At 64.0% G+C, this 12,119-nt stretch overlaps 3 protein-coding genes across 3 annotated transcripts; 2 read left to right on the top strand and 1 right to left on the bottom strand.

The window, feature by feature from the left end:
* The first annotated feature begins 997 nt into the window (after nt 1-997).
* LOC309673757 (mas-related G-protein coupled receptor member H-like) lies at nt 998-3,446 on the top strand. The gene is made up of 2 exons (XM_082485617.1): nt 998-1,626; nt 1,954-3,446. Exon 2 carries the CDS (start codon nt 1,992-1,994, stop codon nt 2,934-2,936), a length of 945 nt encoding a protein of 314 aa, XP_082341743.1. The 5' UTR covers nt 998-1,626; nt 1,954-1,991; the 3' UTR covers nt 2,937-3,446.
* Nucleotides 3,447-5,824: 2,378 nt separating this feature from the next.
* LOC309673295 (mas-related G-protein coupled receptor member H-like) lies at nt 5,825-6,742 on the bottom strand (the record flags this gene model as incomplete). Its single annotated transcript, XM_082485035.1, has 1 exon — nt 5,825-6,742. One exon carries the CDS (start codon nt 6,740-6,742, stop codon nt 5,825-5,827), a length of 918 nt encoding a protein of 305 aa, XP_082341161.1.
* Nucleotides 6,743-9,229: 2,487 nt separating this feature from the next.
* Nucleotides 9,230-11,282, top strand: LOC309673412 (rho-related GTP-binding protein RhoF-like). Its single transcript, XM_082485178.1, has 5 exons — nt 9,230-9,373; nt 10,049-10,136; nt 10,411-10,520; nt 10,662-10,775; nt 10,890-11,282. The coding sequence occupies exons 1-5, from the start codon at nt 9,245-9,247 to the stop codon at nt 11,055-11,057; spliced, it is 609 nt and encodes a 202-aa protein (XP_082341304.1). The 5' UTR covers nt 9,230-9,244; the 3' UTR covers nt 11,058-11,282.
* The last annotated feature ends 837 nt before the right edge of the window (nt 11,283-12,119 follow it).

The raw sequence follows: 12,119 nt of genomic DNA, 5'->3' as shown, positions 1-12,119 counted from the left end.
ACGGGATAAATCTGGGGACTTTGGGAAGCAGTTTTGAGCGTTCACAGCATGTTCTAGTGCTGCCGAAGGCTACCGCAGCAAAGAACCGGGTAGTCAGCCGGGGGAGAAGCCAAAAGTGCCTCCCGATTGCCGGGGCATCGTGGCGCGGGAGAGGCAGAGCACTCCTCGGAGCGGTGGATCCCTCTGGAGAAGCTCTGTCGTTTTAATCACCCCAACGAGGATATTCATTGCGCAAAACATCTCGGCTATAAAATTAAGGCCTTTTCAGGCTGTGCAGTGGCTGCGAGGAGCTCGGGGTCCCCATGGACTTTCCCCGGGGGATGGTGGGGCCAGACCAGGCGTGGTGGGATGAGCGCCTCCAAGGAGATGCTCTGCTCGGTCCTGAGCAGGAGCCATGAGCCGCAGGAGAGTTTAACAACATCCAGACCGAGCTCGGGAGCTGCAGCCCGGGGTGTGTGGGCTACCAAAGGGGTGGGATCATTTAAAAACAACCACAAGCGCTCCCAAGACTGAGGAGGAGGAGGATGTGCCGCTGGTGGAGAGCTGGGAGAGATGCAGCTCAGTGGAACGGCCTGCTGGGAGGGGGAGCACAGCACCCCAAAAGCGGGTCGCTAAGAGCTTTCATTGCATTACAAAGGGGTATTAGCAATAATTAATCTGGGCTATAAGTGCTGGTATCATTGTAGCCTGGCTGAAAACAACCGGTGGTTGTCCTTCAACCCGGCTGTCAGAGCCCGCATTAGACCGACAAGGAATGCCAATTCTTGGCTCCGGTTTGGAGGTGCGCTCCCTTGGGCTCAGGAGAGGTTTTGGCAATGAGCACCGTGCTCTTCCCAGAAGGGGAGCTGCTTCTGAGAAGCGCCCAGCCGCCCCGCCAGCGCTGCCGGCACTGCCGGCATCACCAATGCCATCGGCATCACCACTGCCATCGGCATCACCAGCACCACCAGTGCTGTCAGTGTCACCAGCATCACCGGTGCCACCAGCATCGCCAGCATCGCCAGCATCGCCAGCATCACCAGCGTCACCAGCATCACCAGCGCCAGCACCACCAGCATCACGCTTTGCTCCTGAAGGGGTGACGTCCCCCCCGGGGATGCTGAGGTCCAGGGAGCCCTGAGACAGGCGGGGGAGAAACGCAGAATGGCAGAAAGCTGCCAGGAGAGGGAAGGCAGTCCACCAGCAGGTCGTTATCTGGGGAGGAGTGTTTCTAATCAGGAGTAAACGAGGAGCAATTCACAAAATTCTGCTTGCGAAGCTTCTGGCAAAATCCATTTCCTTTGTGGGGAAAGAAGAAAAAAAAAAAAAAAAAAAAAAAAAAGAGCAAGATAAATAAAAACAAGGAAGCGGAGCTCTGACGTAGCCGTAGTTACAAAACCAGTCCCGACTCCCCCACGACCCCACTGCCGAGGGGCTCACCGGGGACCGGGCACGGAGAGGAGCCAGCAGGACGAGAGCGGGGACCGCCTGGTGCCCAGGGGACTTTCTTCTTCATGCAAATATCCTGGGAGGATCTGCTTCAGCATATGGATCCGAAGGGAGCGTGAGATACCGAGACACCGACGCTGATCCGCCCGAGCCCAGCTGGAGGGACAGCCCTCTCCTGCTGCTTCACCAAAGCTAACAGTTAAGTGCAATGTTTTCCTTCATCCCTACCCCACCTTCCTTTCCTCCAGCATCCACCGCCGCCACCAGTTCCTCCCATCCTCTCCTGGCGACCAGCAGTGGTCTCCCCATGTCCTCTCCCCGCTGCCCTGCGCTCACCTTCTGCATCTCCTGGTGAACCTCCCCTCCCGTCTCCCCCTCCCACCGCACCATGTCCACCATTCCTTTCCCCAGCACATCCCGCTTGTCCTCCACTGATGCCTTCCCAGTGCAGGGAGCTGGCAAGGAGCCATGCAGATTAGCCCTACCTTCTCCAAGCCACTAACCCCCCGTCCGCTCTGATTGCAGCCGGGGACCACATCCCACCACCCGCCCAGCATCCACCCATGGAGGTGAACCACAGGTCCCCACCTCCTGCACCACCCATGCCGACCACTGATGGAGAAGACACGTGCGGGATAGAGGTCACTGAAATGGCCATAGATGGTGTCACACTGTTCATCTGCCTCTGCGGGCTGGTGGGGAACGGGGCCGTCCTCTGGCTCCTCGGCTTCCGCATCCGCAGGAACCCCATCACCATCTATGTCCTCAACCTGGCCGTTGCCGACTTCACCTTCCTCCTCTTCATGGTCACCTGGACTCTCCTCTACCTGATACAGAACGCCTCTTGCCTCACTTTTGTGCCCCTGACGTACCTGAGACCGTTTCTCCTGCTTTCGCTGTTCTCCTACAACGTGGGCCTGTACCTCCTGACGGCCATCAGCATCGAGAGGTGTGTGTCCATCCTCTGCAACAGCATCCACCACTCCCAGTGCTTGTCAGCCGTGGTGTGTACCCTGCTCTGGGCCCTCTCCACCATTGTCATTGCTGCAGTCACTTCTCTGTGCCTGTTGCATGAGGATGAGCACTGCCAGATGGTTCTCATCTCTATGTACGTCCTCAACTTCCTCATCTTTACCCCATCCATGGTCATTTCCAGCATGATCCTCTTCGTTAAGGTCCAGTGCGGCTCCCAGCAGCGCCAACCTAAGAGGCTCTACATCGTTATCTTCCTCACCGTCCTCTTCTTTCTCATCTTCGGGGTTCCCCTCAGCGTCTGGAATTTCCTGCAGCAGTTCAGCTACATCCTCGCCCCCTCCCAGGTGGTTTTCCTGCTCGCCTGCGTCAACAGCAGCATCAACCCCTTCATCTACTTCTTGGTGGGGAGCTGCCGGAGGCACTGCTCCTCGGTCTCCCTCCAGGTGGCCTTCCAGAGGGTCTTTGCGGAGCTGGCAGACACCACCGCGTGCAGCAATGATACTACGATGGACAGGCTGGCCCCAGCCTGTTGAAGCCTTTCCGCTGTTCTTCTTAAGGCCCCCGAGGACAGTGGCTGAGGTTTTCCTTGAGTAACCGGATTAATAAACGTCTGCAGCGTTTCCCCCGATGTCCCCCTCTGCCCCCTGCAGAAGAGAGCAGGGCCACCGCCGAGGTCCGTGCGGGGAGGGATGCAACTCTCCTCCTCCCATCCAGCCCACCCCAGGTCCTCGGGCTCTATTCCCCCGAGGGCAACAAGCCCCAGAGTTCCATGTTCCCCAAAATCCCCTCCTTTTCCGGATGAGCCTTCCCTTTGGGAGACTCTGACTCATGTATGGAGTGGGGGTAAAACCCATTTGGTGTCCCAAGCCCTTCTCCCCACCCCGTGTCCCAGCCTGCGCGGCTTCTCCCAGCTCTGCTCCCCTCCCGTCTCCAGCAACGCCGGCGGGGGACGTCCCCCTGCCCCTCACCGGGCTCTGCCGAGACCCCCACCTCCGCCCTCCCCTCCCACCGGTACCCGGTTCCCATGTCTCGCTGATGCCTGATAGCAATAAACGGCGCCGTGCGCCCTGAGCTGCCTTCGCCCCGTGTGCCGTGGCTTCGCCCGCGTCCTGCGGCCACCGCTGCGGGCGGAGAGAGGGGAGACGCGCGCGCACGGCTTGCGCTCGCCGGAGCTAAAAATGATGCCAACTGCCCTTAGCCGGGACTGCGCTGGCACAGCCCGTGCGGGCAGGATGGGGCCAAAGGTTCAGCGGTGCCCCCAGGCTGTTTCACACTGTCACAGCAAATATGTCCCCAAATATATATATATTTTTTTTTTTTTAATTTTTATTTTAAATTTTGTGAGCCGGGTGTAAGTGTAATGGACTCTTCCTTCTGAAATTCCTCCTCTCCCCTGGCTGGAGCATTTCTCCTTCCTTCAGCAGGCTTGGATGGTGCAGGAGCAAGGGGAGGAGGAGTTTGTGGTCCATAGCCCGGCCACCATCTTCCAGGAGCAGGGTGCCACGGCTGTTGGTCACCACGGGCTCCACGGGGTGTCACTCACCTCCCTATGGCTTTGCCAAGGTCTCCACCGGTCACAAAGCCTCCCGTCGCGGCGGCGGGGAGAGCAGTGGGCATGCAGGGAGATGGTGCTGGAGCCAACAGAGGTGTGACAGATTGCTCCAGACCAAATGCTATCGTGCTGGGCCTCAGTTTCCCCCAGGAGGAAGGGACATTGCCCAGGACAGGGACATTTCCCCAGGAGGAAGAGACATCGCCCGTCCTCAGGCTGCCCCAGGGACACGCCGGGCTGCTCGGTGCAGCCTCCTCCACACTGCCCCAACGTCACATCTGGGGCTGGTGCTGCTCCTCGTCCTGATGAGTGCGGACCCCCACCACCTCCCGCACCCCTCTGTGCAGCCCCACCATCTTCTGCACCTTCCCACAGCCCCGCCATGTCCTGCACCTTCCCACCAGCCCCACCACCTCCCACACGTCCCTAGGGCAGCCCCACCATGTCCTGCACCTTCCCACCAGCCCCACCACATCCCACAGCCCCACCATGTCCTACACCTTCCCACCAGCCCCACCGCATCCCACACCCCCCACGCCAACCCTACCTGCTCCCACACCCCCTATGCAGCCCCACCACCTCTCCCTCCCCCTTCCCACCAGCCCCACACCTGAGGCTCCAATACCTCCCTGTGGGCTCCTCACCCCGGGCCACCCCATAAGGTTTTGGGGGACTGTTTCTGGGGGACACCCCCCACTCCACAGAGGTTCACCTCCGGTACCCCAACCCCCCGGTGCCTCCCCCCCCCCTCAGTTCCCCACCACCCGGGAGAGGAACGAGAGGCGGCGGACGGAGCCAGCGGCGTTTATTGGGGCGGGAGGAGCGGGACCGGGGCCGGGGCGGGCAGCGCAGCCCCGTCGGGAGGGGGGGGCAGAGGCTTCGCCCCCGCACCGAGCCCCGCAGAGCCGCTTGCCCGGGGGGAGGTCGGGGGCAGGAGGGACCGGGAGGGTTTCTGGAGGATTCCCATCTCCTCTTCCCTCGCTGGAGGGCAGCAAAGCCCAACGCTCCGCGCTCGGAACCGGGGAGCGGCCGCCCCGCCGGGAGCCCTGCGGGAGGGAACGGGACGGGACGGGGACGGGGACGGGGATGGGGACCGGGACGGGGACGGGGACCGGGTGGGATGGGGGGGGGATGGAGGTGGGGATGGTCATGGGACGGGGTGGGGATGGGATGGGGACGGAGATGGGGACGGGGATGGGGGGGATGGAGGTGGGGAGTGGACATGATGATGGGGAGCGGGACCAGGAGTGGGATGGGGACAGGGTGGAATGGGGGGATGGAGATGGGGACGGTCATGGGACGGCGTGGGGATGCGATGGGGACAGGGATGGGGATGAGGGTGGGATGGGGATGGGGAGTGGAGGTAGTGTTGGGGATGGAGACCGGGGTGAGGACGGGGATGGGGACAGGGTGGAATGAGGAGGATGGAGATGGGGATGGTCATGGGACAAGGTGAGGGTGGGATGGGGATGGGGAGCAGGGAGCAGGGATGGGGATTGGAGAGTGGGATTGGGACGGGGTGGATGAAGATGGGGATGGGCATGGGACAGGGTGTGGATTGGATGGGGACGGGGATGAAGGTGGGACAGGGACAGGGATGGGGAGTGGGGATGGGGACAGGGTGGGATGGGGGAGATGGAGATAGGGATGGGCATGGGATGGGGTGGGGATGAGGATGGGATAGGAACAGGGATGAGGAACGAGGACAGGGAACCGGGACATGGATGAGGACAGGATAGGATGAGGGATGGGATGCATCATGACACACAGCTGCAGGAAGGTGACCTGCAGACCCGGTTGGGAGCAAGGGGGGGCAGCTGAGCGTGAAGCCAGGGTGGGCAGCACAGCCGGTGTGAACACAGTGGCCTCTTAGCCGCAGATTGTGGTGATCGCCGTTTCTTCAAAGACCCTCTGGAAGGCCACCTGGAGGGACACCGAGGAGCAGTGCCTCCGGCAGCTCCCCACCAAGAAGTAGATGAAGGGGTTGATGCTGCTGTTGACGCAGGCGAGCAGGAAAACCACCTGGGAGGGGGCGAGGATGTAGCTGAACTGCTGCAGGAAATTCCAGACGCTGAGGGGAACCCCGAAGATGAGAAAGAAGAGGACGGTGAGGAAGATAACGATGTAGAGCCTCTTAGGTTGGCGCTGCCGGGAGCCGCACTGGACCTTAATGAAGAGGATCACGTTGGAAATGACCATGGGAGGGGCAAAAAAAAGGAAGTTGAGGATGTACATGGAGATGAGAGCCATCTGGCAGTGCTCATCCTCATGCAACAGGCACAGAGAAGTGACTGCAGCAATGACAGTGATGGAGAGGGCCCAGAGCACGGTACACGCCACAGCTGACAAGCACTGGGGGCGGCGGCAGCGGTACCAGAGCGGGCAAAGGATGGACACACACCTCTCGATGCTGATGGCCGTCAGGAGGTACAGGCCCATGTTGTAGGAGAACAGCGAAAGCAGGAAAAACGGTCTCAGGTACGTCAGGGGCACAAAAGTGAGGCAAGAGGCGTTCTGTGTCAGGTAGAGGAGGGTCCAGGTGACCAGGAAGAGGAGGAAGGTGAAGTCGGCGACGGCCAGGTTGAGGACGTAGACGGTGATGGGGTTCCTGCGGATGCGGAAGCCGAGGAGCCAGAGGACGGCCCCGTTCCCCACCAGCCCGCAGAGGCAGATGAACAGCGTGACACCGTCTATGGCCATTTCAGTGACCTCTATCCCGCACGTGTCTTCTCCGTCGGTCTCTGGCACGGGTGATGTGGGAGATGGGGACGTCTGGTTCAGCTCCATGGTGAGAGGCGGGACGTGGTCCCCCGCTGCAGTTGAAGCGGAAGAAGCGTTAGTGAGACCCCAAGTGCAAGAAGGACGTGGCAGGGAGAGGGGTCCTGGTGATGTGGCACAGCAGGGCTGGGGACAGGGGGGTGACGGGAGGGCTGGGGAGGTGGCTGGGGGGGACGAGCGTGGAGGAGAGGTTGGAGGGGTCGCCGGTGCCCCGAAGGAGGACATGTGGGAGCGGTGAGAGGGTCTGCGGGGAGACGCGAGGCTGGGCTCCGGTCCCAACCCCTTACCTTTCCATGCAGCAGTCCTGTCCCCACGTCCGAGCAGGGCACGCTCCCTCCCTCCCGCTCTCCTTGCTGCGATCTTCTCGGATGAGGAGAACCGGGGTCTTCGCGTCCTCAGAAGACCCGAGCAGCCCGTCTCGCTTCCGAACAAAGCTGCTCTTTGGGGCGTTTCTGCAAGATCACGGGTTGGGTGGCGAGAGAGCACTGGGCAGTTTCAGAGACGGAGGCTGCATCACTGAGCCTCTCCTCCTGTCAAATTTCTGTTGGTCTTGCGGGAAAGGAAATGTTTTGTCCGAGAGAATACCCCAGAGGACAAATACTGCACCATCTACATCTTGCCATGAAAAATTTCGATGCTTTTAGGATTCAACCTGATATCTCATTAGACTGGTAATTACCACCTTCCTAATTGTTTGATTGTGCTCCTCTGTCCTCCCCCCACCCTGCCCTCATGCTGGCATCCTTCTGAGATTGTTCATTACCCTGTGCGTTCGCCTTCCAGCCTCCCGCCGCGTGAATGGCCGCTGTCTCTCCTCCATCTTTGTCGCCCGTCAGGCCTGGGTGGGAATTTGGTGTTCGAGACGTCGGTTCCGACTTGACCCCGCTGGTCTGGGGGCTGCAGCGCCCGCCTGGATGGGCTGGTACCCACCGAGGGAGATGGGGCCGGTGGGGGCGGTGGCAGGAGAGCAGGGGATGAGGCAGCCATAGGGATGGGGGCAAGGGCAGGGAATGGCATACATGACCCCCTCCATCCCTCCCTGCTCCCCGGTACCAGAGACACCCGTTCACCCCCACCGAGGCGTTGGGGTGGCAGAGGAGGGCGCCGACCGGAGGGGAGGGGATCTTGGGGACCTCCAAGCTGCGTTTTGGGGGACATGGTGTCTCCTTCCTCCCCAGAGTGGCATCGGCTGCTCTCCGTGTCCCCTCCAGCCGCTAACCCCCCACCCCCCACCCCGCGCTGGTGCGGGGATGCAGCCAGACAGCGGGCACAGCACCCCCCCAGCACCAAATGCCCTCTGCTCCTCCAAGGGCAGAAAGATGCGTCTTCAGCTCGTTAAGACGGCTAATTGCTAACTAACACCCTTGCACGGCTCACCTGGGCGGGTGGTGCGCCCACAGCAGGGCTGGGGAAGCCGGCGGGAGGGGGCACCCACACACGGGGCTCCCCATGCCCGGCCCCCACCCAGAAACACCCCACGTCCCAAATCCCTCATGTCTGAGCATCCTTTGGGGTCCCACCTCCCAAAACGGCGTCATGGGAGGTCCCCGTCCCAGGGGAGGCAGGCGAGGACGGCTGTGGGTCATACTGGGGGGGATCAATGTGGGGTCCAGGCATGGCACTGGGGGCAGCGCTGGGTTGGCACGTCCCCAAGCAAAGCGGGGTGCCGGGGTCACCGAGAAAAGACCACGGGTGGGCCATGCCAGGCCAGGTCCCACGGCGCTGGGTGACAGGGACAAGGCTTCCCGGCAGGGCACGGCACAGCTGGGCGAGAGTTGGGGCATGGCACGTCACCCGCTGTGACGGAAGGGGTGGCACCGACGGGGCGGGGGACAGGGAGCAGAGCTGTGAGTGAGTCACCCCCCCTTCCCTGTGCCACCCTCCGCCCTGGACTTTGCCTCCTGTGGATGCTGGGGGCAATAAAACCCGGCTCCGGCGGCGGGAGGGGGTGCGGGAAACGGGGTGTCGGGGAGGGGGGAAGGGGGGGCCGCCTGCGGCAGACGCTCAGCAGTCAGGGGGCACACGCGTGTGTTTGCACACACAAGCACGGGGGCGTGCAGGAGGCAGGCGGTGCAGGCACGCGGGTACGTGCGTGCAAGAGAAACCCGTAGGGACGCGTGCAAGGAGGAGCCGGGCGTGCGAGCAGGCGTGGGCGTGCAAGGGAGCTGCTGCGCGCGGAGGACGGCGTCGTAGGCGTGCGTGCGACGCGCCACGGGCGGGAGAGGCGGCCTCGCACGCAGAGGCGAGCGGCGCGCGGCACGCGTGCGGCGGGACCCGTCCGCCTGCGGGAAGGAAGGGTCCCCGGGCACAGGCGGGGGAGCAGCCGTGCGCAAGGCGCGCGTGCGAGGCGGCCACGCGTGTGCGAAGGACACCCGCCCGCCCGCCACCGTCACGGTGCCAGCCCCAAACGACGTCACGGGCCACACCTTGGGCTGGGTGGCTGCCTCCCGCCACCCCGTCCCCGTCCCCGCCGAGGCCAGGCAGGCTCCGTGGCCCCCACCGGCCGCCCCCATGCAGCAGGAAGGTGGGGGGCAGAGCCCGGGACCCCCCGAAACGGAGGTGAAGGTCGTCGTGGTGGGGGACGGGGGTTGCGGGAAGACGTCTTTGCTGCTGGCCTTCGCCAGGGGGGACTTCCCCAAGGTATTGGTCTCCATGTCCCCCTGGACATCAGCCCCGGTGGGACCCGGTTGGGGTGGGGGGGTCACCGTCCCCGGTGGCTCCCCGCGCAGACCACGGCTCGCGGCGGTGCGGGGCGAAGGGCGGCGGGAAGGGGGACGTGGGACGGGCACCGCGGTGGCAACGGGGATGTTTGCAGCAGGACGTGGGGATGGGGGGGACCGGGGATGGGGGTGGCCGAGCCTGGGGGTGACGGGGGTCTGGGGTAACATCCAGGGGGGGGTCTGCCTCCCTTCTGCCTCGCCTGGGGGGTCGCGGGATGGGGAGCGGGGTCTGTCCCACGGTGAGGGCACACAGGGGACCCGGGGGGGTGCCAGGAGGGGGGACAGCCCATGGAGACCCCCGGCACCTCTCTCCCACCTCCCTGAGGCTCGGGGCTGCCCTGGGCTGGGGGGGGGCACAGTCTCGGGGCTGGGGGGGGACAACAAGGACCATCCTCACCCCACCTGCCCTGAGGAAGCACCACCATCTCCTGCCCCCCCCCCCCATCCCCAGTTCCCACTCCCGACCCCCACACCTCCTCCCCGTACCCTGTCCTGCACACACATCCCCGGGGGGGTCCCCTCCGCCGCTGCCCCCCACCGCTGCCAGCGGGTAGATGGGACCTATTTCATGGCCCCCCCTCTTGTCCCCTGCCAGGTCTATGTCCCCACCGTGTTCGAGAAGTACACAGCATCCCTCCAGGTCGGCGGCAAGCCCGTGAAGATCCACCTCTGGGACACGGCAGGTGGGACAGGAGGGGACAGGGCAGGTAGTCTTCCCCCCCCCCCCCCCAGCCCATGGGTTTTGGGGTGTCCCACACCCAAGGTCATGCCTTGGAGGGGTGTCCCCATGGGAGATGGGAGGGTAACCCACAGCCAGGCAGCCACCGGTCCCCACCAATGTCACCGCCTTTTGTCCCCAGAGCCCCATGGTGCCCCCAGGCCGGAGGGGCAGCCTGGGGGGGGGGGCCCAGCCCAGTAAGGAACTGGCACGTAATGGTTTGCTTCTCCACCTGGCAGGACAGGAAGACTACGACAGGCTTCGCCCGCTGTCCTACTCAGACGCCAACGTTGTCCTCATCTGCTTTGATGTCACCAACCCCAACAGCTACGACAACGTCTTAACGAAGGTAACGCAGCCCCCCGGGGTGGGGGGGCTCCTCCCGCTCCCCGTGTCCTCCCCGTGGGAGGTGGCACAGAGCCAGAGCTGCTGCCCCTTCAGTGTCCCCCATCCCCTGGGTGACATATGTCCATCCGTCCCATCCCCACAGTGGTACCCAGAGGTGAACCACTTCTGCAAGGGCGTCCCGGTGCTGGTGGTGGGCTGCAAGACCGACCTGCGCAAGGAGCAGGAGGGACACCTGGAGCCCATCTCCTACCAGAAGGCAAGTGTTGCCCCCCCCCCCACCCTGATGGGCTGGGGATGTCCCCCAGCACGGGGCGGTGGGGGAGTTGGTGGCCCTGGAGGGGTCTGACCCCACATCTCCCCGCACCCGCAGGGAGAGGCGGTGGCCCGGCAGGTCCACGCCGTGTCCTACTTGGAGTGCTCGGCCAGGTACCAGGAGAACATTGGGGACATCTTCGTGGCGGCCTGCAGTGCCGCCCTGAGTGCCGCCCGCCGGAGCCACCGCAGGAGGAGACCCCGGAGGGGCTGCGTGCTCTGCTGAGCCCCCCACCCCTGGCACAGCCCCTGGGACCTGCTGCTCTCCCCCCTCCCGGGGCTCAGGACAGTGTCTCGGCTCCCGGCCACCGCCGGACCTCTGCTGCCACCGCCGGACCTCCGCTGCCACCGCTGCCGCGCTCCTGTCCCCGCCGCTGGCACTGCCGGTTACTGTGGGGTGACAGCAGGATGGCATCACCCTGGGAACCCAGAAACTGTCCCACCGGGGACCTGGCAGCAGAGAACTGATTTTGGGGGGGGTGAGGGGGGAACGAGGGGGGGAGGGGGGGGTGTCCCTTTCCCGCTGGCAGGCCAGCGAGGGGGGGGGGGGCGACTCGGGGTGATTTGGGTGCAGTTCTGCCATTAAAGCACAACACGCGTCAGCGCAGCGTGGTCCCGCGGGCAGGGCCGGCCCCGGACGGGGGACAGGGACGGGGGACGGGGTGCTGCCAGGGACCCCCTGCGGCCGGGCAGCCCCGGGGGGATGAGCCCCCTCTGGCTTCTGGGCTGGGGCGCACCTATACGTGTATATAGGCGGGTATGCGCGTGTGCTGCATGCGTATAGATGCATATGTGCAGGTGCTGCATATATATATGTGGGTCCGTGTGTTTCTTGCGTGTATACAGGCGTGTATATGTGCATGTGCTCCACATATATAGGTGTGTATGTGTGCGTGCTCAATGTATACAGGTGTACATGTGCACGTGCTGCATGTATATAGGTGCCCGTGCACATGTGTTGCACGTATACAGGTGTGTATGTGCGTGTGCTGCACGTATACAGGCGACTCTGCCTGCGTACTCCCTATATATCGCTCCCTACGTGTACGTGCTCCATGTATATGTGTCTACGCGGGAGCATGCGCGGCGGGGGGGCGGGGCCAGGCGGGGCGGGGCCATCAGGGGGCGGGGCCAGCCCGCCGGCCGCGCGTGCGCGCTCGCTCCCGCTCGGGCTGGGCGGGGCCGCTGAGCTGCGTGCGCGCGCCCGCGCGGTGCCCCGGCGCCGGGGCCGGGAGGGGGGGGAAGCCCTGCGCATGCGCGCGGCGGGCGGCGGGGGAGGTGGCGGGGG

This window comes from Vanellus vanellus (assembly GCF_965231255.1).
Source record: "Vanellus vanellus genome assembly, chromosome: 6".
In the NCBI taxonomy this organism is placed as follows: domain Eukaryota; kingdom Metazoa; phylum Chordata; class Aves; order Charadriiformes; family Charadriidae; genus Vanellus; species Vanellus vanellus.
The sequence above is the reverse complement of the archived record's forward strand: the minus strand, read 5'-3'. Positions and strand labels throughout refer to the sequence as shown.